Source organism: Fusarium verticillioides, chromosome 10 (assembly GCF_000149555.1).
Source record: "Fusarium verticillioides 7600 chromosome 10, whole genome shotgun sequence".
NCBI lineage: Eukaryota > Fungi > Ascomycota > Sordariomycetes > Hypocreales > Nectriaceae > Fusarium > Fusarium verticillioides.
Genome location: NC_031684.1, coordinates 2,143,062 through 2,170,936, shown reverse-complemented (window position 1 = coordinate 2,170,936; position 27,875 = coordinate 2,143,062). Strand labels below are relative to the sequence as shown.

Genomic DNA, 27,875 nt, shown 5'->3' with positions numbered 1-27,875 from the left:
GAGGGAATTGACCGGGTGATAAGACACCGCAAGATATAAATAGTACCTGGATCGTTATCGTGTTATTAATCAGCAGGCCAAACGCGCACCAATGACATGGCGACATTACATCTGGCCCTCGCGCGATGGATGCTAGCATAATCCTCCAACGCCAAAAGCAGAAGGTGAGAATGTTGCGGTATTGCATGTACAGACAAAAGTGCCTATTATCCAGCACCTATTTATAGTGCTTCTTAAACTTCATGCAATAGAATTCCTGTATATATACACATGTATGTTGTTTGCATATGCCTGTTTAGGCTACATGTCCCCAAGTTACAGTCTCAAGATGCGTCTGCGCCGATGACAGGAACTGTAGCCACCTTGGGTGTAAAGGACTCTCAAAACGGGAAAGTATAAGTTGGACATGCGCATAGTAGAGTGGGCCTGTCACTGACTCCTTGAAGCTCTTGAACGACACTTGAACCAATCGTCAGAGTTGAGGTTCTATCGGTAGATAACAATATGGGTTGTACTTACGGATCAGTAAGCTCGGAAGCTTCCAATGAGCTGAGAATTGCTCAAGCTGGAGTAGCAGAAGAAGCTCGCAATTCTCAATCTCAGCTATGAGATGCGTGTTTGTACTCTCAGTATACTTCTTGTGAATATCCAAGAAGACAAGTGCCGTCAAGCTGATGAGCAAAAGCGCCGGGTCCACGGTGAGAGTATAATTACTGTCCCACTTCTCTGCAACCCCAGCTATGTTCTGGCAAGTCTCCAGAACACGTTGCCAGCTAAGTGTCCAATCGTCACCCTCCGGAAGATAGTAGCAGCTCGCAAGGGCTGCCAAGAGTTGTGCCATATGTAGCTGCAGCACTGGGACTAATCTCGCGTGGTGATTTGTATTTGACTCATTCATGAACGCGTTTCTTCCAGGGTTCAAAAAGTTCCGTGGCAAGGCTAGACGTATTGCAGATAGTGTACGTTCTGCGTCGAGCAAATTTGCCGTGAGGATCTCATGAGGAACCAAGTAGCGCATACTCATTGCTCTGCCGAATTGCCGCAGGACAGTGATGGTGATGAGATGGATGTTGAAGAGTAAGCTGCTTTCGTTACCGGCCTTGACACACAGGAGAAGGTCGGGAAGGCCGCGTGGATCGTGAGGTAATTTGCACGGGGCGATGAGGCTTTGAGAAAGCTGACTATGTTGGTTTAAAGATGTATTGACAAGTCGTTCATCAACTTGGTACGGTGTACCGGATGAGAGGTTGGCGTACGAGTCAAGGCGATACACACACCACCAGACAAGTTTCCAGTTTTGGAGGTCCGCATCGCTTACATTGGACCATTCCGGGGAGACTGATTGGATTATGTCCAGGCGATCAAGTCCCATCCAATACGCAAGCCTGACAATCTTTCCTATCCGCACCCAGGCTTGCTGGCCAGGGAATTGGTGGAATTCATAAAAGACGAGTAAGCAGAACTTGCGGAAGAGGTCGAGACTTGGAAAGTCACCAGCTGTATCCTCTTGAAGAGTTGTGCTGCTAAGAATTATGTCTATACGACCGTCGAGGTTAAAATTAGGAGATGCGAATTTGAAGCCGAGGAGTTTGGCTGTGATAAGGAGCATAGCTTCGGTGAGTTCAGGGCTACATGTTGATAGAGTATCCTTGCTGTTCAATGCGGCGATCTCGGAGAAGAGTGGTATGGCTTCATTGATGGATTTGAAGTACTCATCGGCCCTGACATGGTCAGCGGGAAGATATGAGAGTGATCTAGTGCATTTATTATGCGGGATCCTCTCTTACAGATAAGCTTCCTCTTCGGGCGAGATAATAGGAGGCTGTGCTGATTGACTGGCAGTAGATGCATGGGAAGTGACAAGGGTATCAGGACTTTCAGAGGGTAGATCTGAAACGATTGGAACCGAAGAATCATCATCCTCAAGGATCAAATCGGCTTGCCAGGTGGCTTCTCCTATGTCATCAAAAAGAAGTGATTAGATGCCGCGATGTTCAATCAGTAGGTAGGCGTCTATTACCGGAATGCCTTCTCTCCCGGTTGCGAGTGTTCCGCGTTGCCCGTGGTGCTCGCCCGGAGCCCGGAGCTGGTCCAGGCCGACGACGCGTCGTGGAGTAGCTGCATATTTTACCGCGACTCAGGCAGCGCGAGCATGACGGTTGTCCTAGATCGCCTGTAATGGGTCGGCCGCATCAGTACTGGCAACAGGGACTTGCCGGATCATCTCACATCGGACTTTGGAGCTGAAGCACGGAGATTGTCAGATCCTATAGTGCCGAGAGTTGATGCGGGGTCTACGAACCGAATGCAATTGTCGCAGACTCTGGTGCTCAGCCGATGAGATGGAACTGCGCCGAATGTTCCGCCGCCTGAAGACGGTGAGGCAGACATTGTGGAGAGCAGAAAAGACTCTCGATCGGAGACTAGTAATAGATACGCCGCTTGTCGATGGATACTCTTACACAGAAGGCCAATGCCGAGTGGTTGTTTTGCTGATTAGAACATCGGGGGTAATGAGAAATGGTCGAGATTGGGGATTCATGAGATGCTCCGAGGGTTTATCCATGGAGTCAGTATTTCCGATGACTAACCAACCTCGGCAATTTCGCTGCAGCTAATCCTGCGCCGGAGGATCTCAAAATGTTCAAGCTTGAGATCCGCCGTAGCCTGTATGTCCCCGCATTTTAGCATGATGGAGTAAGTAGCTCCTCCGAACCCCATGTTCAGTTGTTCCAAAAAGACCATGTTGTACAAAAGATGTATTTAAGCATTGGTCATACTGAAGGGTTGCGGCAAACAACTCACCGTATGATACACAGACGCCATGGCCAACTTTTCCGTGCTCATCAAGTTTGAGTGTGAAGAGGATGGAGAGACATATTTCGCCGATCTTGGTCCTGATGCTCAAGGCCCGCCTGCTCTTGGCACCAAGGTCAGCGCGGTCAAGTCTTTGCAGGGCTTGGCTGATAATCATCAATCCAAAACAGTAACAATTCACCGTGTAAGACACCCTGTGCCATTTCAGTGAATTGAAGCTGTCTCTAATTTATGATACTGACTGAGTGTAGCTCCTAGCACCACTACCGAAAGATGACCTACCTCTATACTGTGTTGGGCTGAACTATCGCAGCCACGCCAAAGAAGCTTCAGTATGCCAAAATAAAACAGACAGCCCCCTTCCAGTCAATCGCTAACATGTGAATAGCTCACCCTGAGCTCGGTCCCTCCGCTTTGGACTAAGCCAGCTGCATCTCTTGCAAACCCAGACGAAGACATCCCACTCAATGAATTTTGCGCAAAGAGTCTTCCAGACTATGAAGTAAGTTACCATGCACAGACTGAAATTGCACTGCATAATGCTCATCACACTGAAAGGGCGAGCTCGTATTTGTAACCTCCAAGCAATGTCGCGATATTTCTCCCAAGGAAGCCAAGGACTATATCCTGGGGTACACAGTTGGCAACGACATATCCTGCCGCATGTATCAGCTTCCCAAGCATTCAGCCGGCCAATTCTTCTTCGCCAAGGCCTTCGACAAATTTGCGCCCATTGGTCCTGCATTGATCAGCCCAGCCATATTTGGTGATGGGTCGGGCTTTTCAGTAGTCGCAAAAGTGAATGGTGAAGTCAGGCAACAGGCTGAGTTTAAAAAGGACATGGTGTTCTCGCCGGAGCAGATTCTCAGCCATATGAGTCAAGGTACTTCACCGTTGCGCACGAGGCGGACCAATGCTAACAGACCTGATATAGGAACAACCATACCGGCTGGTACGGCGGTCATGACGGGAACTCCCGCTGGAGTGGGTGCCTTCCACAGTCCCAAGGTATTTCTCAATGACGGCGATGTTGTCGAAGTCACCATGGCCCGGGTTGGAACATTGAGAAATGTTATTAAATTTGAGTAAGCATCGTTCGTTTACCTATGAGAACCCGGCACGAAAAGCTTTGCTAACAAAACCCTTTGCAGAGTTGGACTTTTAACCCGCCTGATAATCTCTATGCAGAGGGTTGCTATCTTCTTGTTTAGTAGATTCATGTAGAACTTACTCATAGGCATTTGTTGTTCTTGTGAATATAGATATTGCGTTTTCATCCCTCGAGCTATTCTGTGGCCAGCTCCATTATTGAGAGGGCTCTTAAGTGTTGACAGGCCAGAGAACTGACGCTTTTTCTCACGCCAAACACAATCATTCTCCTGCTGACATTTGCATCAACATGTGACTGAGCACGTCGTCATACCAATCCAGGTCTGGGAGTAAATGCATAGAAGTCCACAGTTTATTCAGCGGAACAACTAAGAAGTAAAACAATATGCCAAAGGTCTCTAGCTAGCAATGGTTCTTTGATAATTACATAGCACGCCTCTGGAGCTTTATCCTGTCAACTATTTCTTAGCCCCAAACCCAACAAAACCTCTCAGTGATTCGAGAGAGCTGACAAGTCCAGCATAGTCAGAAGCACAAGCAAAGATAAAGAAGTCGGGTCGAATGATGGCGAACTTCGTGCCTCTCCCAAGGCGCTTACCAAAGACGGAACTGTCATATCGGTTCGCCATGTGCCCGTCAGTTGCAGCAATCGGCGAAGGTGAATAGACCATGGGATGACCAAGCCCTCCATTAGTGTCTGAAAGTGTCTTTTGACTCTGTGATGAGCCGCCCGAATTTGCATCGTAAACAATAATCGCATTGTTTGTGAGGATGGATGAGAGTCCTGCTTCTTGGACTGCAGCTGTTGCCTCAGCGTGCAAGCGTTGCTGGTTTGCTGGCTTTCCGTCGCTCATAACCACTAGAGTAAAGATCGTATTTTCCTTTCGTAAAAGGCCATCTGATAGGAATGACTCTGCTTGACCCTTCGACGTCATGTGTATCTGAGGCAGACGAGAGCCACCTATCCCCCCCTTGATAAAGAACCCGTTTTCAACACCTGAAAATCCCTTCTTCTCTTTATGGGATATATAATCCACATACCGAAACACAGAAGTGCCGTGCAGAAGCATCAAAAGCCGGAAAAACAAACGTTGCCATAAAGAAGGCTCATTATTACAGATGTGGCCGTTGATCATAGAGAACTGCGCCGCGTCATTGATGCTCTGACGCCGCTCGGATGCCCAGCACTTGAGCAGCTTCTCATGGGTTTCAGGCTTGGAGTCTGTGTGGAGCATCAGAGCTAACCTCCATGCGAGTTGGTGAGCATCTCTGACACCACTGCCAATACCTTGACCGGCGAAAGGGGGAAAGACGTGGGCTGCATCGCCGATGAGTATCGTACGGCCACTAAACCAGCGGTCGACAACCTTGTGAACGAAGTGGAATGGTCGACAGCGAAGGATCTCGATACAATCTCGTGGGTACTGCACAAGGCCATTGAAATTCTGCTTGCGGTTTCGGTCTTGATAAAGAGTGATCATCGGCGTGATATGTTCCCAGAGAAGCTCTTCTGAGTTATTTTTGATGAGTGACTCATCTTGCGCAAATTCATGACGCCAGAGTCTTTCCTCGTGAGGACCAAATCTTCCAGAAGCGGTAGCCTTTCCAGGCGGGGTACAAAAGTGCCACCCAATCGGCCAGAAGAGATCATAAACCTCCTGCGGCGAGTAACCAAACTTCCAGAGTGGAAAGTCAGGATGAGTTTCTGGAGTCGGTAGCTTCATCTTCAGGTTGGCGGCTATCCAGGTGCCGCTGTAAGAATAAAGACCGTCTTGCTGCTTTATGCCTACAGTTGGTTCAAGGAAGTGCTTTCGTACGATTCCAAGTTTTCCATCGGCGCCGATAAACCATTCTCCTTTGATTCGCTGGCGTGTACCTTGGCTATCCTTGAAGTCGATCACTGGTGGATCTTGTTCAGACCTTGAGACCACTTCACAGGAAGGCCGAAATGAACAGTATTGCGATTGATCAATAGCCTTTCTCAATGCAATCTCTACAATTGGTCGTTAGAAGATAGAAGATAATATTAATGGGGCTTAGAGTCGTTTACCTAGACGCGGCTGCATTTGCAGAATGCCTTCGGGCAAGGCTTGTTCAAGACTGTTGATGTCCCCAATACGGATTGAGAAGAATGGTGAGACATTGAAAGCGCCGCGATGAAAGTTCACATGGGGAATCTCTGTGCAAGTCTCGATTAGTACCTAATGCGACCGTATACGGAATCATTTGCTTTGGAAGTTTGTGGACTTACCATGACCTATGCCCGCTAGATCGTTGATCCCGAGACTGTGTAGTATTCTGATGGCATCTCCTGTGAGGAAAACGCCTCTGGGATCTGTGGTGATCTCTGCTTCTTTTTCAAGAATGACGGACTAGCGAGAGTGCATTGTTAGTACGGGGCATGAGAGTGCAGTACTTGTCGAAATAGTGGCTACTGACATGAATCTTTAGTCGGGCGAGTGACAGTCCCAGGGCAAGACCTGCTGGTCCGCCTCCAACAATAATTACTTGTGTTTCTTCCATTGTATGCGATAGTGATAACTGAAATATTCGAGAAATGCGAGTGGTTAATTGTGTCTATACTGGACCTCGCATCTCACTCTGAGGACTTATATGGAAGGTAGTCGGATACATGGTTGAATGCGAGTCGCCGCTATCCTCGGTAACCCCAGACGCCACTGAATTGCCCCTGTAGTACGGAGTAGATATCTCGAACCACTTGCGGGGTCCACGCCCAAATTGAGTTTGGCTTTCGGACGATTCTTGGACTGCTTGAGTTCCTCCGCCGCTAGTTTGTAGATCCTCCGAGCGTCTTGCGTTGGAAGATAACCAATGAACAGATGCCATATAATCCATTACTAGAAGACAGTAGGCAGCGAGCTGCTCAGTGTGTCTACTCTTATCCCAAGCCGCCTTCCCCTCTAATTTCATACCTATAATTCTCCTTAGCGGCTTATCTAATTCAACGAGGTCCTGCTAGTACCAGCACTTTTCCAATAGAGAACAGCTCAAAACCCTCTATATAGATACTGGTGTCTTATCTAAGTGACTATCACTAAATCCAGATCCGGCATTATCTGATAAACTTCTTTAGGAAATAAACCCAGGCACTTGTGGCTAATAAGGACCATAGCGTAAAAAACACCCGCTTTAGGAAAGTAAATCCCTTTAATTTCACGCTTATAATTGGCTGACGGTACGGTTAGTAGCGTTGTTATCGGAACAGCACATTTCCATATTGTCTAGAGTAAACTGTACCTTCTTAACCTGGAAAAGCTATCAGCAGTAACAGGCTTAGGTCATTTGAGACTTGCCACTTTGCGTTTTACAAGGGATAGAATGTCCAGAAGCAAACCTTAGGCTCTACCCGAGTGGATCATAACCATAATGCGTATACAAAAGAGCGTATCTCGAGTTGAACGCCAGAAGGATATAGTTATTAGTAAAAAATTCCGAAAACCACTTCGCCGGTAGACAATTCAAGCAATTATTATCTTCCCCCCCGCAACATTGTTAAGCTCTCAAGCCTCTCAAGCTATGTTTAGACTTATTGATATGTCTCCCTATATTCTCTCTGGCACTCTCTTCGCCTTAGCGCTGCCTCTTGTCCTCTTAATCAAAGCAGTTTTATCCTCTAAATCCATCGCAGGCCAAGTCTCCGCCAGGCCCTTCAAGCCACCGAAGGGATGGTGGACTGATACCAAACGATTTGGTGTTGAACAGCGGGCCATCTTCAGCCAGGTATGTCCTCAGACTTTATATGCTGGAGTTGATTTGACCAAAGTAGAGCTGGATTTGCGTCAGCCATCGCAGTCGGTTCTCAAAGGCTGGCGACTATATCGCATTTGAGATTGCCGGCTTCAAACTCCTCCTTATGCTAGGCAAGGACGATGTGGTACGAGCATTCCACAACGTCTGTCGGCATCGTGCATTTCCAGTTACTAGAAAGCCTTCTGGTTCAGCTTCTATACTTGGCTGCAAGTACCATGGGTGGAGCTACAATAATAAAGGAGAACTTACAAAGGCTCCCCACTTTGAAGATGTGATTGGTTTTGACAAGACCCAGAATGGCCTTTTCCCTGTCCACGCCAAGATTGATGATGATGGATTTCTACACATCAACCTGAACAGTAGCCCAGAAGCAGGCGAGACCAAGCTTAAGAGGACGAGGAGTATCGGAAGGCCAGCACCTACTTGCCAGACCCAACAATATCTTGGATCTTGGGAAGTAAAAGGGAAGTTCAACTGGAAGGTTCCCGGTAAGTGTCTTGGTAGGCTAGGGCTAAATGCGATTCATATTTACAGAGATCTAGGGAATGCTTTCGACAGGGAAACGTCATCTGCTCACCTCAAAAGTTCTTTATGGCGCTTATTCGGCCCTTCTGCAGCTGGAAAGCTTCGTTTCAGCCCTCTCACCACCGTCTATTCGCGTCAGGGAAGTCCTATCTGGTATCAGCTCACGTATTCTCCGGAATCTGTCAGACGAACCACCGTCCGATGCGACGTGTACTCAATGTCAAAGCAAGATAGCTCCGACTTTGAGAAACGCCTGAAGCCTGATCTGGAGCTTGAGATCAATTCGATTGTACGAAGCCATGAAGAGTTGTATGAAATGCTCGTAACCTCAGCCCATTCACTCTATTATGATGGAGGTAGGTCGCGCTCTCACGTTTCGGTAACTATAGAAGACTGAACATGTGCAGATGAGCATGCTACATTGGCTGATATGGTGGATAAACACGCCAAAAGAGAAAAGAGCGAAGGGGCAGAGATCAAGCCGGCTGCAGTTAATCAGTGTCGAAGTAATGGTTATGCAAAAGCCGGAGGAAGTAAGTTCAATATCACTAAGCTTTTTACTACTGGATGAAAGTGGGCATAACTGACATATCTCTATAGTATGCATGGCCTTAGAGGGGCTGGAAAACTCTGGAGATCTGGGATGGTAGATAGGAAGGTGTAATCCCTCTCGATACTTAATCTACACTAAATGAGGACAATGACTGTGATGCCAGGTGAGACTGTAGGCGCGTTTAAATCCGCCATGTTTTATCCAAGCCCAGGTATACTTTTAGTAGCAATAGTAACGCGATAATAGACCTGGTCACTCGAAGAGAGGAATATTGCGCATAACTACAATTTACTTTTGTTAGGACGACACCTCCTCTATCTTATCATGGTCACATAAACTGATTTTGTGCCCATTCGCGCTGACAGTTTCGTAGTTTAGACGCAACACAGCTGTGACTTTGGCCCTTGAGCTGGCTACAAGACCCAAGGCAGCAATAACATTTAGCTCCCCGCCTTCCAATTAGTAGGATATTTGAGGTTGATCTCAATCGTGAATGAGACACAAGAACTCTGCCAATGCTAAAGAGTCACAGTAAAGAGATATTATTGTAGTACAAGCAGGATAGAAATAACGACAGGACATAACTAATACTTTATCTATATTATAAACTCTTGACTTAATGATTCATATAATTCTCTCCTAACAGCTTCTTAATCACGCGGAGAAAAATCCACAGATAAAGGCGGGGTCGCCCAGGTGGGAGTTGAGGGTGTTAAGGCTCGGACACGTTATTGGTCAGTGGCATCGGATCGCTTTTCCCAATGGAGGTAGAGAACACGATCCGCAGCCCGAGGAGGTTAGCAGAGCTGTGAGTAAATGAAAGACCATGAATATGATACATGCACTCGATTTATCGAGTTGTAGATTCATATCTAACCATTCCGAAGTCCACGTATCAAAGTCTCATCACCTGGGAGGCTTTAAAAACACATTGACTTATGCGCCATATCATAGTTCTCGATCAACAATGTCTTGTCCAAACACACTCCCTGCCTCCTGGTATACCAGTAAGGCAATTGCAGACTTAGAACGGCGTGCTATATTTGATAAGGTATGGTCGTGAGTTGGTTATCTATTGGGGCAGCTGCTGATGTGTTTTAGACCTGGATTTATCTTGGTGTTGTCACACGATGGTCCGCTGACAGCGAGGATTGTTTTTATGACATGGGTCAGTTCAAATTCACTGTTCGACGCGACTCAGAAGATTGGAAGAGCATCCAAGTTCTTACAAGTGAAGTACGAGATAGCTCCTATAACTTCAACTTGAAATCTAACCCTTCCAGGGCACTCAAATGCGCCGCTACATCACCAAGACCGGCCTCATCTTTATAGCTTTCTCCAATTCGACGCCCGAGTTCAATGAATATTTTCCCGGTCTCGAAGAGCTCCTTTCGACAGTTGACTTCACCGCGTTTCCTTTTAGGAGGGGTCTTAAATATACCGGCAAGTATAATTGGAAGACTCTGATTGATGGGTTCCAAGAGTGCCTTCACTGCTCCTTTGCACACCCATCATTCTCCAAGGTTTATGCGCCAACTACATACAAAGTTCTTAATGAACGGCACTTCTCACGTCACCTAGCAGAAACATATTCTAAACGCGACAGTCCGAGCGATGGTCTTTTTCTTTACTTCTTTCCCAATTCCACATTGAATTTGTACGGCGGTGGCATCTCCTCGTTCCGGACCTGGCCGACAGACGATCCCTCTCAAACTATCATGCAGTTCGACTACTATCACAAGTCACCCGTCGAAACGCAGGAGTTTGAGAGTTATTACAAATTCGCTCGAACTGTAGCAACAGAGGATAACGATCTTTGCGAAATGGCTCAGATGAACCTGAAGGTCGGGATTTATACTGAGGGCATACTGAATCCAAATAAAGAAAACGGCGTGATCCGTAAGTGGGACATCTCATGACACCTCGAATGCTATTATCAGTACTGATGTGCTTTGGTTGTCAGACTATCAGAAGCGGGTTTTTGAAATGTGCCTGGCCGAGTTCAATAAGGAAACTACATCAAACGATGAGCGGAAGGTGTTAGATTCAAGCCTGGATCTGAATTTTAGCGTAGCAGTTACCGAAGGGATTATCTAGCACTGCCCCTACAAGACTTCAGTAGCTCATGGATACCATTAACATATTTCGGTTACAACTTGATTGCTACTAGAGTGAATGTAGTGGTGGAAACTTTTGGTCCGTGAATAAATACCTATGATGAGACTCATTCCGACCAGCATAGTAGAGGAATACTGTATCTAAATGTTGGAGGTTCTGAAATACGAGAAAAAACCCCGGGGTCTGAACGTAGACCTAGCTAATCAATTGCAGCTGATTGGTTAGATGCTTACAGCACCGATCATGTCTGGTTAATGATAGAAGATCAAGGCTAGTCTAGAAAAGGCCTCTCCAGCCCGTATTGACCTGTTGTGGATAGGACTCAGATTTCCCCGCCTTCTTATCTACTCTCTAGTCTGGTCTACTTCATCACAGTCCTCTTGTCCTCTAAAACAATTTAAACATTGCACATCATCCAATCCTGATACACCACGCAAGCCGCCAGAACGACCGACTCTGGGTGAATCAAATAGTTGTCCAGACATGTTTGGAATACCTGAAAAAAACTGGACATGACACCTCCAGAGACATCTCAGCTGCGACGTCTATTACCAGCTTCTCCAGGAAAGCAGGTGCATATAGCGTCACAAAAACGAGCACCAAACAAAAAAAGCCGAAATGGTTGTGCAGAAACTCATCTTGAGAGGCGATAAGGCTAGATAGAGGAAAGAGCTAATCTCAATCTAGGGTGCGTTACGTGCAAAGCAAGACGAAGGAAATGTGACGAAAAAAAGCCTTCGTGTTCCCAGTGCCTTCGCCGGAAAACGGCATGCGGTGGTTATCAAGCAGAGTTCAGGTGGAGAGAATTCGGGAAGCCCGAGGCAAGCAGTATATCGTCAGGGAATAGTAGGCAATCCGATCTCTTCCAGGCTCATGGTACCATACTAAGGCTTTTATTTAGATAAGAGGAGAGGACAAAGCAGGTCGGACCAGGCCCATATCGAATTGCGAGCTTCCCACTCAGATGAAGCCGAGCTGTCCATCAGACGTGATTCTGATGATCATAGCGTGCTGAGCGGTCTATTCAGCCAATTCGAATTTCCGCCACGAGATCCTGCCATCCCGCAATCCCATACAGCCCAGACCCCTGTCGACCAAGGGTCTCGATGCGAATTTGTTGACTATGGAACCAGCTTTGATGATCTTTTATTGGGGATGCCCTTCGATACAACCGAAGATCTGGACGATCTTTACGGAATTCTTGCTGGTCATGATTCCTTCGGCGCGCAACCAGTCCATCACGATACATCACAGCCAGATTACCCAATAATGCCTGGCGGTATCATACCGGGACCACTTAACCCTGAGCAGTCACAGCTTCCATGTGTTAACTTAGTAATTGAGGACATCTCCATATCACCATTTCTGGGTACAGATCCTTTACATCTTGTTGAAGGTACAACAGAATTTCAGGACTTTTGTAGAGATGTTGACTTTGGGGAAACAGCTACTGAAGATGATGGGCACTCTCCATCAAGTCCAAGGAGTCATCTCAGGTCGCCTGTTTACAAGGTTCCCCAACTCCATAGTGACTCTCCGGAGAACATCTCTGTTCTTTTTGATCGTCGCATATGCGAGGTTTTATGCATCAAGGACAGCTCAACCGGGAATCCATGGCGAAAGATCGTCTGGCCCATGGCTAAGGAGCACACTGCGCTTTATCACGCAATCGCTGCCATGACATGCTTTCAGGGATTCAATAATCTCCCGCAACATCGAGCCATAGGACTAAGACACCTCAAGTATGCAGTTCATCAGCTCACAGTCATGGAGTCTAGCGGTTGTAAGCCCGAGGCGACTATCACTACGACGCTGGCCGTGAGCCTAGCTCAGGCCTGGTGCCATCCTCGATCTTCTACAACTACGAGTTATATAAGAAAAGGAGCCGAGCTTCTTCGAAAGGCACTAATAGAACATCAGTCTTCTCAGCGTCCCATAAATGAGCTGATTGGCTTAGGCTTCCTTTCAAATACCTGGATATATATGGATACCATTACGCGCGTTACATGCCATGACGGAAACTTCATGGATTTACCGCTCATGTCAGATTGCAGCGTATTCAGCTCCACATCTTTAGGCTCCACGGTAGATCCTCTCATGGGATGCGCTGGGCCACTATTCCCTCTTCTTGGCGGCGTAGCTGATCTTGTCAACCGGGTTCAGAGAAAGCAGGAAAAGCTTAACTCACCAGCAATTGTCTCTGCGGCAGTCCGTCTAAAGACTTCAATCGAACGATGGGAACCCTGCACTGAGCTGGATGAAGAACCCCGGGAGACGCAACTGTCTTCAAGCGCGATTGATCTGATACAAACAGCCAATGCGTATAAGTGGGCAACCTTGCTGCTTCTTCACCAGGCGGTGCCGGAGCTTCCGACACAAGCTTCGTTACAGGACATGGCCAGAAAGGTCCTGAACCTTATAGCGACTGTCCCGGAAGATTCTCATGCAGCCATATTTCCCGTAATGCCGCTGATGATTGCGGGTTGCGAGGCCACCGAGATTGAGGATCGGAACTGGGTGTCTGATAGGTGGGGAGTTTTAGGTTCTCGACTTACCTCGGGACTTGTCAACAGATGTTTGGAAATTACAGCAGAGGCTTGGAAAAGACATGACAAGTCATCTAACGCAACTCGTGGTGACAAGGCTTCCTCTAGCCCTTCATGCTCGACAACGAAGCGCGAAATACATTGGATGAACGTCTTGAAGGACTGGGGTTGGCAAGGTATGTTGAATGTGGACGAGACAAGAAAAGGAAGCATATTAACACATATCAGTTATGCTGGGCTGAGAAGGCTTTATCGCCAAGTAGATTGGAAAGGACATCTGAGTTTTAAATCTTGGAGTAGTACAGCAATGACTATGGCGTACACAATAAACATGCCGTGCAGTTATGTTGCCCCAAGACTATGATCTTGCTGCCAATTACCCCATAACTAAGTACTAAGGCATATAGCCTTCTTGCTCTTCAAACCCCTAAAGACTGTAAGGAGCTGCCAGTGGAGCTTCTAGTATTTATGAGGTCAAGGAGCGGAGGCTACATCTCTGGCAGAACAACTGTCGATCTTGATGCCGTAGTATTCCAACTTGCAGCAACTATTTGTCTCAGAAGAGCAGGTTGTTATTCCATTACCGATCTAGATCCAAGAGGTTAAAAACGTGCGCCTCTTACTCAGGTACATTGTGGATAAACAAAATAGTGAATTAATCCAGGCGTAAATCTACCAAAGTCTCTCCCAGAATCTTCGAAGCCAGTCCATCTGTTGCAAACGTAGTCTTTCCTTCTCAATCGCAGCAGGATCTTCCCATACTTTGCATTCTTCATCAACTTCGGCTTTTCCAGTGACAAGATCTGCTTGAGAAGGCTTCACTAATCTTGTTTTCTTAAGGAGCTTTCCGACAACAAACATCAACGGGCCAAATATGGTAGCGAAGTAGTAGGTTATCCACCCTTCAACATCAAAGGGCGAGAATGTGTTCCAGCCGATGAAGAGAAGAAATATACAACCCAAGAAAAAAGCAAAGTAAGCACCATAAGGTCTGAAGGGTGATAGGTACGGCAATGACGATAACGGGACCACCTCTGGCTGAGCCTTCAAGGCGCGATGCCACCCGAGGAATGTTAAGAGCATGCAAGTGTAGACATAAACAAATCCACCCGTGGTAAGATCAACGAACTATTAAGCAGTGTCAGAATATCAAGCGTGAATAGAATTGAGAGATGCAAATTACCCAGTAGAAAACAGTAACAGACGAGTTTGAAACGACGAGGAATGAGAGGCAAGAGAGTAAAGTGACAGCTACGACTGAGTAGATAGGTACACCCGACTTGGTGCATTTCGCAAATACCTTTGGAGCGAGTCCATCTAAACTATTATTAGCATACGGCTACGTCTTCGTTTCCAAAATTAACGTACCGCGAGCAAGCCCATACAAGGAGCGTGACGTCGAGTACAGGTACGCGTTCCCGCAGGACCTGCGACATATAGTCAGCATTTTCATGAATGACTCCATGCATAGTATGTATACTCACCAGCCGGAAAGGAGTATGACAGCATTTATCACATCGGGTAGACCATGTATACCGAGGTTCTGGATGCCGATAACCCAGGGCGAAGCTGCTGCTCCGGCATCCCCGTTGCCTATAGCATTCAGTAAACGCTCATCACGACTTGAGCAGATAATTCCGACGGCAAATACTCCAACAACATAGAAAAATGCCAGTCGATAGAATATTAAGCGAGCGACTCGGGGTATAGTTTTCCGGGGGTTCTGGATCTCGCCAGCCGTGAGGCAGATCAGGTCAGGGCCACCGATCGTGAATGCAGCGTAAATGACTACAGACCTGGATTCAACAAGTCAACACTTGCCTGAGTAAATAACGTTGGGGTTAGATCATATAGCTTACCAGAATCCGAGAAATCTACCAGCTGCTCCATCAGTATAATAGGCATGCATGGCGTTCCCATTGCCCCAGTACCGAAAACCGTAAGCGTCGCCTCGAGGGTTCCCACCACACATGGTGATGAAAGTAAGTAAAATGAGGCAGATGATCAAAATCACTTTTGTTGACGCCATAACAAACTCAGACTCTCCATACCACTTGACGGCAATCACATTCAGCAGGAAACAGACAACCAGAGCCATTGCAACCCATACACCTGCGTTGATAGAAGTATTCCCTAACATTGCAAAGGTCAGAAGAACAACGAACGAACGGCTAACTTGGGCTGGAAGGGCTTTACATACAATACTGCATCACGGTGGCCACAGCACTATATTCCACACAAACTAGCATGACACCGCCGTAAAAGTATGTCCAGCCCATCGAGAAGCCAAGCGCAGGATCGACAAAGCGGCTGGCGAGCTCAAAGATACTTCCCCGGATAGGAAGATATGCGCACATCTCTGCAACGCTGAGTGTGCACGGTAGAATGAAGAACATGCTCCAGAAGAGGTATCCAAGTGACAAGGACAGCGGGCCGGCTTTGGATAGTGCACCGCCAATGCCAACAAATAGGGCAGTGCCAATGCTACCTGCGATAGCCATTAGCTGCACGTGGCGAGGAGATAGCCCACGTTTGGTTTGCTCGTCGGTCATGTAGATGGAAGCTCTTTGGATTGAACTCGTGTCGCATGCATTCGCTACTCCTGAGGTATCAAGGGCGACCTTCTTGGAGTCATCTTGCTGTAAGATAGAAACCATCTTTGACATGTAAACAATGTTGAATTTGGAAGTAGGATAGCTGAATTGTAGGAAAATCCACGACCTAGGTCCACTGAAACTGCACTGGTATATATATTTTGTTTTACGCTTGGCCTCTTGAGCAGAACGATGGACTGGCCATGTATCAAAGGAGTTAAGAATTGTACAGATGTTAATAGCTAATCTAGGAGGAGAGAGGCTACCACCACTATAGGAGTTGCCCTAGTCTGTTCTAGGTTATGGAATCCACGGCCCCATCGGTAAGGTCGTATCATTTTGCTAAGTTGGGTTAGTTTGCTAGGCGCAAATGATAAGTCAACGGGCGCAAACGCGGAGAACATGCCGCTAGGCTCTGTAGACAGTTGAGAGTTACATGCTTATATCAATGCATGACTTGATGAATGTGTTGTTCGAGATCTCTGCTTGACCAGAAAATTCATCAGCACCGACCAATGAGGTAGTCGTAAAAGTCGACATATTATACATAGATCCTTATCTTAGGGACGTACGCAACGCCATAATGTCTGTCACAGCCACTGTCCAAGCCATAAGACTCGAGGGCGATCAATATTCCGACACCGCACGAATGGAGGAGTCGCCCGAGCAGATCTGCGCAACTGGGGGATATTCGGCCCCAAGTGTCCCCGAGTTTCAAGACCCTTACGTAAAGCGACAGTGGCAATTGGAGCATATGGCTGCTGTGTTTAGAGTCTTCGCACGCAAAGGCTTTACAGAAGGAACCGCTGGGCACATTAGTGTTCGCGACCCCGTGGAACCAGATACGTTTTGGATTAACCCGTAAGTGTACCTTTCTCCCCTTGTGCCTAGACTATAATTTTGATCTTTGCTCAGTCTCGGCATACACTTCGGCTTGCTCAAAGCAAGCGACATGGTACAGATCAACGAAGATGGCCATGTTATTGGTGGGAATCGCGTCGCGGTGAATAGAGCTGGATTTCAAATACATGGAGCCATCCATAAAGCTCGGCCTGATATTAATGCTATTTGTCACACACATTCTCCTGCTGGAAAAGCTTGGTCAACGTTTGGGCGCCCTCTCGACATCATCAACCAAGATGCCTGTACCTTTCTTGGTATACAGGCTGTTTATGAAAACTTTGGAGGAATCGTTCTAGAGCGCGATGAGGGGCAGAGAATCGCTGCGGCACTGGGCAAGAGTAACCGTGTTGCGATCTTGCAAAACCACGGCCTCCTCACTACTGGATTCACTGTTGATGAAGCAGGTTATCTATTTACACTGCTGGAGCGATCTTGTGAGGTGCAGATCATGGTCGAAAGCGCCGGTCTTCCGAAGAAAGTCATTGGGAAGAGAGAAGCAGAATATACTGCCAAAGCTTACCAAGATCCAGTGAGTACCAGAACATGTCTTAAACTACCTAAGGGAAAGCAAATGTTGAGCTAAATTTTCTAGAAAACCCTATATCTGGAGGCTCAGCCTGATTTGAACTATGAAGCAACTTATTCTGGCAGAGAATTAAATCTCGGTTTGTGATGTCAGCTTCTAAATACAGTATAATTTTATATTCTTATTGGTAGTTTTGAAATGCCATGTACCAAAGACACCATTTTAATCGTTCCAATGCCCATACTGAACTGTGGCTTATCGCCGTACAGAACAGAACGGTGTAATTCATCTATCATCTCTCAGGTTATTGACGTTCAGACGTACGAGGTGCCTCAGTGCATTTAGCCGAAGCAATGAGGTGGTCTAAAGACTCACTGAACTTACCGAATCTATTCTAAACTTGCCTAAGGTTTGTATCTTTTATCGCTTGTGCAGAACAGAGGCAGATGCCAAAGGAAGCCTAAACTAGAACATCGAATTCAGGGCATCTCTAGCGGCGCTGCACCCGGCCTTGACATCGTTATCCACTTCTGTAAGCTTATTCCAATTCTCTGCCAAAAGCTCCTTGGTGTCAATGTCCAAAATTCCGTCTGATGCCTGATTGGTAACCTTTCTGACAATACCCATGCCGTAGCTGAAGAGTGCGGCGGCTCCTTCATGCTGCGTAGGAGGCAGGGCAGTAATAGTTTCGACAGCCTGATCTGAAGCATTATCGAATCGGTCAGAAAAGCTTTGTTTGGCGGTCCAGCAAGCTTCGCTGATGGCACGACCCCAGACGTCTCTATTGGGCTTCTCATTCTTAAAGCCTTGGATTGTATCGATGCATGTCCTGGTAGCAGTCTCAACATTCTGGACAGTGACTATATGGATGCTGATAAGCTGAACCCTGACGTTGTCTGGTACTGGATCGTATTTCTTATAGATTAGTGCCGCGAAATGAGCGTTCTCGACAGCTTCCAGAGAGTTGACTGATATCTCGAGACCTGGATCAGAGAGCGCCATATCACGGATTTTCTGTTCCCAAGCCGGGATAGTTTCGCTAGTGGAACACATAGTGATGTTCGTGGAAGATGGTAGGAAATAATAGTTTGAGGTTTTCGAGTATGTAAAAAGGAATAGATAAGTAGTAATGGGCACCCTGGTGGCTTTATACTACATGTTCTCAGAAAGTCCACCAGGGAATTTCAGCTATTGCAAGGCTCCTGCGGCTCTTATTGGCTAGCTAAGTTCTCTACGCTGATTTCAGCTTTCAGCTACAAGCCTCAATTGCAAATAAGATATCTCTATTGGCTAGCTGAGCGGGGCAATTGGCTTCAGGCCATAAAATTCAGCGTTCGAAGCCATCCAACTTTATGCATAGCTAATGAAGTAATATTCTGCATCATCAACAAGGACAGGTGGAACAAAGCGTTTATCAGCAAAATCGTATTATACTATCTCCCTTCTAATATACTATATAGGTATCCTACTTCCTTCTCATCTCTTGTTCAGTCTTATGTGTCGGCGATCCAGTCTTCCATTTCCAAGTGTGCGTTATCAGTCATTATCAGCTTATTCTTTAGGCGGAAAAGCGGGTGGCACGGCGGTTGTTGCGAGTACCAGCGTCGTTCTCATCCTCATCCTCCTCATCATCATCGTTGCCATTACCGTTGGCGTTGTCATTGTTGTTGCTGTTTGCGTTGCCATTGATGTTGTTGCTTGCGTTGCCGTTGGCACCGCCGGCGGTAGTATTATCAGTGGTGTCGTTAGTGGTATCGTTGGTCTTGTCATTGGCGTTGCCGGTACCAGCGTTGCCAGTGTTTCCAGCCTCAGTAGCGTTTCCAGCATTGCCGCCATTGCCGCTCACCATCTGGACTGGAATCACACCGCCAAACGGGCCAGCACGAGCCGGGTTCTGACAGCGGACAAGACAGACGTTGTCCTCGCCTGCGACTGTCCCAGTACAGTTCTGATTGGCAGGAATGGAAGCAACGAGAGGAAAGTCTCCCATCTCGCCGTCCCGGTTGCGACCCCGCTCATTACCCGCGACATTAGTCGTCACTTCGATGCTATCCCAAGATGTACCGGTGCCGTCGGCATTGATCATACAGGTGTATGGACCAGCACCGTCTGAGTTGACTTGATGAACCGTCATCTCGAGGCTACCACCGGGGTTCACCTGAGGGAGCTCGGTTCCTGACTTCAGTGTTAGTATGTGAAATCATTATCAGCGTCAGGAGGCATAGCTTACCTGTCTCTTCCATGATATCCAAAGTTCCCTGCTCGATGTTGTTATCACCAGCAGACAAGGTTTCGCCGACAGTATCAGCGGATTGGCCTCGAAAGCGGGTTGCGTCCTGCTGGAAAGGGCGTCTTCGAGTTCCGTCTCGAGGAGTTGAGGTATCAACACCGAGGGCCATGCCAGAGCCACCGGCATCGCCGACGGCATTAGTGATGACACTGTGGGCTGAGACTGCTGCGAGATCGGCAGCGACGAAAAGGGCCATGAGGAAGTTCTTGATGGGAGCCATTTTGAGATTGTCAGATTATTGTGATGTAGATTAAGAAGAAAGATGGGCAAAGATATGAGAGTGAACTAGTCAGAGAACTGGAAAAGGAGACCCGACCGGCAGGAAAGAAGTGATTAGAAGGGAAGTAGATGATGCTGATGCTGATAGTTGATGCTGATGATTAGATTCATTGAGAGGAAGATGATCAAACTTATATAGACAAGTCAACGAGTCTGTTTCCTGTTACGGCCATCTTAACAAACGCATGTATCACTGCCAAAGAAGCAGCCAAGTAAAACACAAGACACTCTCGAGACATTCAACAGCTTCACGATAACACCTCGAAATCTGTAAAACATCACCAGGAAAACATATCACGCACCGCACGGCTTCTTCACGTACGCTTTGACCCTTGCCCGCCGTCCAGCCAAGACCCGGAATCCTCGTCTCCCGAAGAACACAGCCACTCTGTCAAACAAAACGTCAAACAGCCATTGCTAAACTGCGATTTGCTCATTAACCATAAAACGCTTGCACTTAAAACACAGAAACTGCTTCTGAGCTACGGACACGGACCATGATCGGCAAACAGGTCGGCGAGAGCGGCACGTTTGTAACTGCTTCCAAGACCTCGTCTATCTTCTGAGGAGCCAATCGTATCTCTGCGTCGTCAAGTCCCGAGATCTGTGAAGGTCTTTTTGTCAAAGAGCCAATAGTCTGCCGGGGAATGTGTTTTGGGGGAGACGTCGCAGGTGGTGTTTCAGGTGAGAGGGCTGAGCACACGGCCAAGAAGAGGACAAAACGGTTATGGTGAAGATTCAAAACTGTTTGGCTATAGCTAAGCTAAATATTATGTCTATTTATTGAAAAGTGCTGCATGTGATGGCGGCCGAAGGGTTGTGGAATGGGAATGACCCTTGTTGGGTTTGTTCCCGGCCGAAACCATGGAAGGCACTAACACGAGGAAGTGAATGTGGGGTCTAATCATGACTCGAGTGAATTTACGGAATAGCCTCGGAGGATTCGGGAAGCAATTCACCCTAGAGTTCCTCCGAAGCCAATTTTAATATCTCGAGATGTTTAATTACTGCGATAAGAGAGATACTTAGGCAGCGAATAGATAAATACTAGTAATACCAAACGCTTAAGAGTTTTAATATAATCCAAATCTGACCGAGATCTCACAAGAAACCCTACTGTCACGAATGATGTCAACAATGAATTCTGTAGCTAGCTCCCAGCTTCAACTCCGATGCGGACTTGTTCTCAAGAACAGGCTTGTGAAGACTGCGATGTCTGAGAAGAGTGCTCAGGGCTTACTTCCTTCCTCCAATCACAAAAAGTTGTATAAGCGATGGGCAGAAGGCGGATGGGCAGCTCTAATCACAGGTACAAGCAGAGCAAGGAGCTTCCTTATTTGCGATTAGCTTTGCTCTGACAATGCATAGGCAACATCATGGTTTCAGACAAATACCTTGGCAGCAATGAAGACGTCGCAGTCACCGGGGCCGCATCAAACTTGCTGAAGAGTTGGTCAGATTGGACGGCCGTTACCAAGAACCACAACTGTCATATGATTGCTCAACTGTAAGCTCGGCACCCAGAGGGAAGGCCCAGACACGTCGCGACTAATTGCTGCATTATGCTAGAAACCATCCAGGACGGCAATCTGTAATTGGAGCTGGAAAGAGAAGCATCTTCTCAAAGACAATCGCTCCAAGTGCTATTCCCATCAACCTTGAAGACAACATCGTTGCCAAGCTAATCCGCATGTTGGTGTTTGGGACGCCGAGAGCCATGACACGGTATGACATCGACGTTGTCATCGCGCAGTTCACTCAAGCTGCGCAACTGGCTTACCAAGCTGGCTTTCAAGGTGTTGAAGTTCATGCAGCGCGTGAGTCATAGCATATAAACGAAACGTGTATTATTTACTGACTCCATCTCACAGACGGGTTTCTGCTCTCTCAGTTCATGTCACCCAACAGTAACAAGCGCGATGATGAGTTCGGAGGTTCACCAGACAAGCGTGTCGAGCTAGTTCTTCGCATTATCCGATCCATCCGAAGAGAAGTCCCTAAGACATTCTGCGTTGGTGTAAAGATCAATTCCGCAGACTTCAAAGACGAAGAGGGTATGACTCAAATGCTACGACATATCGAGTTAATTCAGCAGGAGGAAATTGATTACATCAATCTTAGTGGTGGATCTTTCGAAGACCCTCAGATGATGAGCACCGAGTCGTCCCTGCAGCCAAGTTCTACCAGATCTCGTTCAAGTATTCGTGAGGGTTTCTTCCTCCGTACGAGTGAGGAAATTCGTCGCAAATTTCCCGATCTTACGCTCCTTGTGACAGGTGGGTTCAGAAGCCGAAACGTTATTGCTGGAGCTCTTGATAGCAATGCCTGTGATCTCATTGGACTTGGGAGACCAGCCGTGAAATATCCGAACTTGCCGAACAAGATCATGTTCAATGAGGATATCAGCGATGCTGAAGCTAGGTTTGATGTTGAGTCTGCCCCCGGTGGTGGATGGTTGGCGTCGAAGGTCCGCTCTGTTGGAGCAGGCGCTGAAACTGTAAGTTTATGCCCTCTCATCAAGTGAATTCATATATATAATCCCTTAACTAACAGAATCTAGAAATACTGGGTAGCCGCTATGAAGAATCTTTAATACACAGTATACTGCACCTCAGAGCCAGTATAATATGGGCTTGGAACTTACGCATGCTCCACCCTTCAGGATATTAGCTCACTGTCTAGTAGTTTATAATGATATAGTGTCGGTATGTTGTTGAATTTAGGCGATAAAACCTTATAAACATCAATGCATCTCTTTTCCTCCACCACTTTAGATCAGATCCTGGGTCGGCTTTTCAATCTCGCCTATGTAATTCTTTTGCCTGGGTTCCATTGATGCTCTTCTTTCCTTGACCCCTAAGTCTTAATACCTCATAAGGCACCAGTTATCTTCAATACCAGCCTAGAAGTCTTTCAGTGTTGAAGGCCTGGAGCAGCACTGGAATTGAGTCCGTGAATATGTGGGCTTGCCCAACTCATTGGTATGTTCGCCACTGATGAGATGGTAATGATTTGCGAGCCAAGGAGCGCATGTGGCCAACCAGATGCTCGGTCAGCGACGTACTCGGTGTTTCTTCACCACAAAGCGGACAAGCTTTGAATAGAGGACCAGTCATACAACAATTCTGGTCAGCCAAAACCTCAAGCTGAGCATCAGTGATTGCTCCTGAATGAACGTTCTTCATATGATCGAGATAGCGCTCTCTAGAGTCAGTCACGAATTCGCCATGCCGCCTCGACGTACAGCGCCATCGTAAAGCGTGCTCTTTCATGTGTTTGATCCACGTGCTGCTGTGAGTGTATAAATGCCCAGGTGTCTGACAAGCCTCGAACAGACAAACATAGGGCTCAAGGTCATTCATGACATGATGTCTTTGAGGGTTAGCACAACCATGTAACAATACAGGAGAAAGGGGTACGTACTTCCATTTTAGATCATCAACGGCCTCACGAACTGGTAGCATCTGAAAGCAGTAAGGGCAGGTGACTTCGCCCACTGCATCAAGGCAATCATTCCAGGCCTTGGCTAATGCGCCATCCCGTGTACGTTTAGCAGAGAGCTCTGCACCATCATCGTATCCAGTTATTGCCGATAGCTTCTTCATGTGTCTGTCTTCAATACTTTGCTTCCTCTTCTTGAATCTTTGCATCAAAGTGCGAATAGGAGCAGGGGGAAACACATCACCATCATTATCACTTATCTCGACTGTTTTAGAAACGGCAGATGGGGCGGCGGCCTTCCTGAATCTCTCGGGTGACAAAGTTGTCGCAGTCGCAGTCGAATAAACAACACTCTGGGCTGCTACTGCCATCTTTCTTTTCTTAGCAGGTCTTTCGGCGTTATATAGCGGTATGATGACATCAGGCACCGGATGTGAGATACGTGGAGCAGGTTCGATCTGTGGGAGTTGTATTGGGTTATTTCCATACCGCTCACGACGGTATAGCATCCTTTTGCAACGAAGGACCATAGATTCCGCTAGGCGTTCTTGAATGATACTATTGGCACCAGGGAACCTATCGGTTAGATAGTGTAAGAAAACCTGTTGGAGGAATGGTCCTGCATCTTGGCCTCCAACGGCTCTGATCTTGAAACCGTTTGCAGCTCTACTGTTATGTATATCTTTGCTAGCACGACGTATCGTGTTTGTGATCCTGTGAAGCAGGGTAATTTCGCTTGATAGTCTGTCTAGACTATCCACGAATTTCCCAACACTCTCTTCAATTGATGTGATCTCTGGACCTCGAAGCATCGAGCCGAGGATGCTTGAACCTGTTCGTGTCGCATATCATCAATCAAACTTTACACAACAAGTTAGGGTCAGCATGGCTACTTACAGGTCTTAACTCGAAAGTCTAGTGCCTGCAAGAGGCCGATCACTGGTGTCCGAACGTCTGGAGCTTCTCTAAGTCGATAATCAAGAGAATCGCGGCCACTGCTGAAGACACAGATATTCGCCGTCCAAAGCTGGAATCTGGCGAGTTGATCCTCGACCCGGATTAGTGACATTTGCGTCCCAGGCCTGCTAGCTTTGTCCACCTTGCTAGCACTATCGAGGCAATGCTGAAAAGACTTGTAGCACTTTCGAGCGTATTCAGCAACTATAGCCCTTCGAGAATGGTCCCCCGTCTCAGGCGCTAGTGGATTCGACATGTTATTTACTTATGATGGTCAGTGTGCTTCCAATGTGAGGGGAAGATGTCTCTGGGATAAGCACGAGGCCGAGAGGCCTGAGAGGTAAGGCAGCTCTGCAGGAATGAGCGGGGAATCTCTTCAGCCGCACCCTCCCAGTCAGATCATATCACCCCATATCAAAAGCTCTCAGAACGGATCTGATCTCCTTGATCTGATCACTCGTTGTCGCAATGGCTGCGGTCATGTCTGATCTTTCCTGTACCGGTAACAATGAAAGTATTAAGTCTTTGCATCTGACTTACAAGGCTGCCCAGCAAATCACCGAGACTCTCTGGGTTAGTGAGCGGAATGAAGAACTCAAATCTTTCTGTGCCAGTCTCATGGCGTATTTCAGCATGATCAAGAGGAGCTTGAGTAACACGGACCATACAAATGTCTCTCGTGTGGACAACGAACTGGCCACCATGTTGCTGGCACCAATCAAGATCATGTTTCCAACTAGTTGCCTCGAAGGGGCCTGCAAAAAACAGGCTGCGACAATTTGGTCAACTAGGCAGTAACCTGGGACGTGCTAAGCAAGGAGCTGAGGTTGGTTCCGCGAAGCCGAACAATATCGCATTGATGGACCTGATGGAAATATACGAGTCAAGGGCTGAATTACTGAAGTCACTGGCTATATGCGAGGAAACGCTACGTGATAGCTACCCCGAAGGCCTTACCCGATGGGATACAGAAGAACCTTCGCCTCAGCTTGTTATCGCAGAGCTTCCTTATGGTATTTCTTGTGCTGCACAATCAATGTTCGAAGCTATGGTGGCATGCAACGATTGTCCATGTACACCAGAACATGACTTAGGAGCCCGGCTGTATTTGGGTACCCATCGGAAGCCGGAGGCTACCTTGGGGGCTGAAGATGAAGAGATCATTTACTTCGACATGTTTCTCTCTACGCAATGCGACTGGCAAGAAGTCCGAGTTCATGCGTCGAGGAACACAGTTGGCCAGATAGTGACTGGTCCAGCAACTGATTCTCAGTCAAAGAGAAATCGCACAGAAGTCAAAGCGCTGAGAATCAAGAGACTATGCAAGGCAATAGCAAAGATCAAGACGATGGCTGCATACCGCCTCGAGCTCAAGGTGTTACAGAATCAGCTATTTCAGCTGCATCCAAAAAGGGGCAACTCTGCTATCGACACGTCACAGAACGCACTTTCGCTCCAGGACATCTTGAGGCATGCGAAAGGCGCTTTTACTGAGAGAACAAAACGAGTCCTGGCTGTTATCTTAGCCTCAACAGTGTTTCACCTCTACGGCACCCCGTGGCTACAGTCAACTTGGGGCTCGGCTGATATTTTATTCTTTCGCAAATCATCCTCTGGCATATCTTTCAGGCCATTCATCAACACTGCCCTTCCGCGACTTCATCCTTCGGTGGTCGCAGCTGCTACAGAAAACCCCGACTCCAATGTTGCTTCAGAAGAGACTGACGAACCTGATCTGGAGGACTTCTTCACTCATCTATGCCCAGCGGTTATCACATTGGCATTCGTGCTACTGGAAGTGTATTTCGAAACCCCTTTCGATATCCTCGCACAGAAATTCAACGTCAAACTCGGAGCAGATACAGAACCCTCAGCCTTTACTAGATACATGGATGTGAACCTTGTGTTTCAGGCCTGCAGGGCAGAAATTCCTCAAAACTCACAATTTTACCTGGCCTTGACAAATTGCTTTGAACAACAGGTCTGGCAAGACGAAAATGGAGATGTGCTAGACACTTTGCCTCTGAGAACGATGATTTATCAAAAGGTCATACTACCGCTGGAGACGGAACTCAGCCAAGCCTACAATTCCATACCGATTGAAGAACTTGACAAATTTGCACAAAAGTTGGACTTTGGGAGGTACAGTCAATTCAGTGGCGACTTCACATCGTATGCGGATTCTCAAGTCGCTGAGGTAAGCTCACGTGGCTCTGCTTCCATGGCTCAACAGCCATCTTCACCTGTCCTGAATTATCCTATTCACGGTTTCAGGAATGGAAGACATGCTGAGGATGACGAGCTAAATACTCAAGGTTATCCTCATTCTGCGTACACTGTGGGCGTTATCTGTGCTCTTCCTCTGGAGCTCCGGGCAGTACGAGCGCTCTTTGATACAGAACATAAAGAGCACACCAGACTAAAAGGGGACAGCAACACGTATGCACTCGGTACTATGGGCGGACATTTGATAGTTGCTGCTTGCCTCCCCTCTGGCGAGTACGGAACAAATCCAGCTGCTGACGTCGCCTCCAATATGGCAAGAACTTATCCTGAGATTGAATTCTGTCTCTTGGTCGGGATTGGTGGTGGAGCACCCTCCCCAGAGACAGATATTCGCCTAGGAGATGTTGTGGTCAGTCATCCAACATCAACATCTTCTGGCGTAATTCAATATGACAGGGGTAAAGAGTACCAAGGAAATAAATTTGAACTCACTGGGAGCCTCCACGGACCACCGCGATGTTTGAGGACCGCTATAAGTGCACTTCGCTCAAAGCCTGACCTGTCTTCAAATTCCCTCCAGCCATTTATTGAAGATATTACTGGAAGCATACCATATTCGTCTTCATCAGACTACAGTCACCCCGGACAAGAGAATGATCGTCTGTTCAAGACAGTATGCTCAATCTGCTTTGCAGGCAGAGACTGCGCTGAGGCGGACAGCCATGTGCAGCGCCGGGCACTCCGGACAACAGATCAGCCCGAAATACATTATGGCATTATCGCATCAGGAAACAAGGTGCTTAAGGATGCTGCTGCACGTGACCGATGGGCAAAAGAACGTGGCATATTATGCTTTGAGATGGAAGCGGCAGGGGTCATGAATACCCTCCCATGCCTAGTTATCCGCGGCATCTGCGATTATGCGGATTCTCACAAAGACAAAATGTGGCAGAATTACGCTGCAGCAACTGCAGCAGCTTATGCTAAGTTACTGCTCCGCCACACTGCCTCTAGTAGCACGGAATGGAAGACTGCAAGAAGAGGTCTCAAGAACCCCTTGAAGAAAGACAGTAATGAAGAAAGACCAGAGGCGAAGCGGCAGAAAACTTAGATAGATATTCTAGATAAAAGAGCAGGGCTTGACATTATTCTTATTGTATAATAAAAGAGTACTTGTCTACTGAGAGTGAGTATAAATGGAGAGAGATGAAATAACAAG

General features: G+C 47.2%; 13 protein-coding genes across 13 annotated transcripts; 7 read left to right on the top strand and 6 right to left on the bottom strand.

Annotated features, from left to right (window-relative positions):
* Positions 1-258: 258 nt before the first annotated feature.
* FVEG_16293 (hypothetical protein) lies at positions 259-2,391 on the bottom strand (the record flags this gene model as incomplete). Its single annotated transcript, XM_018905543.1, has 6 exons — positions 259-459; positions 520-1,721; positions 1,788-1,956; positions 2,021-2,173; positions 2,230-2,243; positions 2,303-2,391. 6 exons carry the CDS (start codon positions 2,389-2,391, stop codon positions 296-298), a joined length of 1,791 nt encoding a protein of 596 aa, XP_018754809.1. The 3' UTR covers positions 259-295.
* A 433-nt stretch (positions 2,392-2,824) lies between these two features.
* On the top strand, positions 2,825-3,906 carry FVEG_08323 (hypothetical protein; the record flags this gene model as incomplete). Its single annotated transcript, XM_018897215.1, has 5 exons — positions 2,825-3,001; positions 3,069-3,149; positions 3,206-3,319; positions 3,376-3,700; positions 3,752-3,906. The coding sequence occupies 5 exons, from the start codon at positions 2,825-2,827 to the stop codon at positions 3,904-3,906; spliced, it is 852 nt and encodes a 283-aa protein (XP_018754810.1).
* Positions 3,907-4,385: 479 nt separating this feature from the next.
* FVEG_08324 (hypothetical protein) lies at positions 4,386-6,450 on the bottom strand (the record flags this gene model as incomplete). The annotated part of the gene is made up of 4 exons (XM_018897216.1): positions 4,386-5,920; positions 5,978-6,106; positions 6,179-6,299; positions 6,367-6,450. 4 exons carry the CDS (start codon positions 6,448-6,450, stop codon positions 4,386-4,388), a joined length of 1,869 nt encoding a protein of 622 aa, XP_018754811.1.
* Positions 6,451-7,482: 1,032 nt separating this feature from the next.
* On the top strand, positions 7,483-8,794 carry FVEG_16294 (hypothetical protein; the record flags this gene model as incomplete). Its single annotated transcript, XM_018905544.1, has 4 exons — positions 7,483-7,668; positions 7,715-8,186; positions 8,241-8,579; positions 8,631-8,794. 4 exons carry the CDS (start codon positions 7,483-7,485, stop codon positions 8,792-8,794), a joined length of 1,161 nt encoding a protein of 386 aa, XP_018754812.1.
* Positions 8,795-9,743: 949 nt separating this feature from the next.
* Positions 9,744-10,695, top strand: FVEG_16295 (hypothetical protein; the record flags this gene model as incomplete). Its single annotated transcript, XM_018905545.1, has 3 exons — positions 9,744-9,827; positions 9,878-10,012; positions 10,060-10,695. 3 exons carry the CDS (start codon positions 9,744-9,746, stop codon positions 10,693-10,695), a joined length of 855 nt encoding a protein of 284 aa, XP_018754813.1.
* Positions 10,696-12,049: 1,354 nt separating this feature from the next.
* Positions 12,050-13,682, top strand: FVEG_08327 (hypothetical protein; the record flags this gene model as incomplete). Its single annotated transcript, XM_018897217.1, has 2 exons — positions 12,050-13,616; positions 13,669-13,682. 2 exons carry the CDS (start codon positions 12,050-12,052, stop codon positions 13,680-13,682), a joined length of 1,581 nt encoding a protein of 526 aa, XP_018754814.1.
* Positions 13,683-14,112: 430 nt separating this feature from the next.
* FVEG_08328 (hypothetical protein) lies at positions 14,113-16,097 on the bottom strand (the record flags this gene model as incomplete). The annotated part of the gene is made up of 6 exons (XM_018897218.1): positions 14,113-14,568; positions 14,624-14,757; positions 14,809-14,867; positions 14,925-15,236; positions 15,300-15,573; positions 15,641-16,097. The coding sequence occupies 6 exons, from the start codon at positions 16,095-16,097 to the stop codon at positions 14,113-14,115; spliced, it is 1,692 nt and encodes a 563-aa protein (XP_018754815.1).
* A 520-nt stretch (positions 16,098-16,617) lies between these two features.
* On the top strand, positions 16,618-17,610 carry FVEG_08329 (L-fuculose-phosphate aldolase; the record flags this gene model as incomplete). The annotated part of the gene is made up of 3 exons (XM_018897219.1): positions 16,618-16,895; positions 16,950-17,466; positions 17,530-17,610. 3 exons carry the CDS (start codon positions 16,618-16,620, stop codon positions 17,608-17,610), a joined length of 876 nt encoding a protein of 291 aa, XP_018754816.1.
* A 318-nt stretch (positions 17,611-17,928) lies between these two features.
* On the bottom strand, positions 17,929-18,516 carry FVEG_08330 (hypothetical protein; the record flags this gene model as incomplete). Its single annotated transcript, XM_018897220.1, has 1 exon — positions 17,929-18,516. The coding sequence occupies one exon, from the start codon at positions 18,514-18,516 to the stop codon at positions 17,929-17,931; it is 588 nt and encodes a 195-aa protein (XP_018754817.1).
* Positions 18,517-19,021: 505 nt separating this feature from the next.
* Positions 19,022-19,973, bottom strand: FVEG_08331 (hypothetical protein; the record flags this gene model as incomplete). Its single annotated transcript, XM_018897221.1, has 2 exons — positions 19,022-19,638; positions 19,694-19,973. The coding sequence occupies 2 exons, from the start codon at positions 19,971-19,973 to the stop codon at positions 19,022-19,024; spliced, it is 897 nt and encodes a 298-aa protein (XP_018754818.1).
* A 1,196-nt stretch (positions 19,974-21,169) lies between these two features.
* Positions 21,170-22,625, top strand: FVEG_08332 (hypothetical protein; the record flags this gene model as incomplete). The annotated part of the gene is made up of 5 exons (XM_018897222.1): positions 21,170-21,341; positions 21,401-21,539; positions 21,602-21,849; positions 21,904-22,529; positions 22,593-22,625. The coding sequence occupies 5 exons, from the start codon at positions 21,170-21,172 to the stop codon at positions 22,623-22,625; spliced, it is 1,218 nt and encodes a 405-aa protein (XP_018754819.1).
* A 108-nt stretch (positions 22,626-22,733) lies between these two features.
* Positions 22,734-24,694, bottom strand: FVEG_08333 (hypothetical protein). The gene is made up of 3 exons (XM_018897223.1): positions 24,371-24,694; positions 23,456-24,305; positions 22,734-23,404 (listed from the first exon to the last, which is right to left on the bottom strand). Exons 1-3 carry the CDS (start codon positions 24,684-24,686, stop codon positions 23,008-23,010), a joined length of 1,563 nt encoding a protein of 520 aa, XP_018754820.1. The 5' UTR covers positions 24,687-24,694; the 3' UTR covers positions 22,734-23,007.
* Positions 24,695-24,898: 204 nt separating this feature from the next.
* Positions 24,899-27,767, top strand: FVEG_08334 (hypothetical protein; the record flags this gene model as incomplete). The annotated part of the gene is made up of 2 exons (XM_018897224.1): positions 24,899-25,169; positions 25,222-27,767. 2 exons carry the CDS (start codon positions 24,899-24,901, stop codon positions 27,765-27,767), a joined length of 2,817 nt encoding a protein of 938 aa, XP_018754821.1.
* Positions 27,768-27,875: the final 108 nt, after the last annotated feature.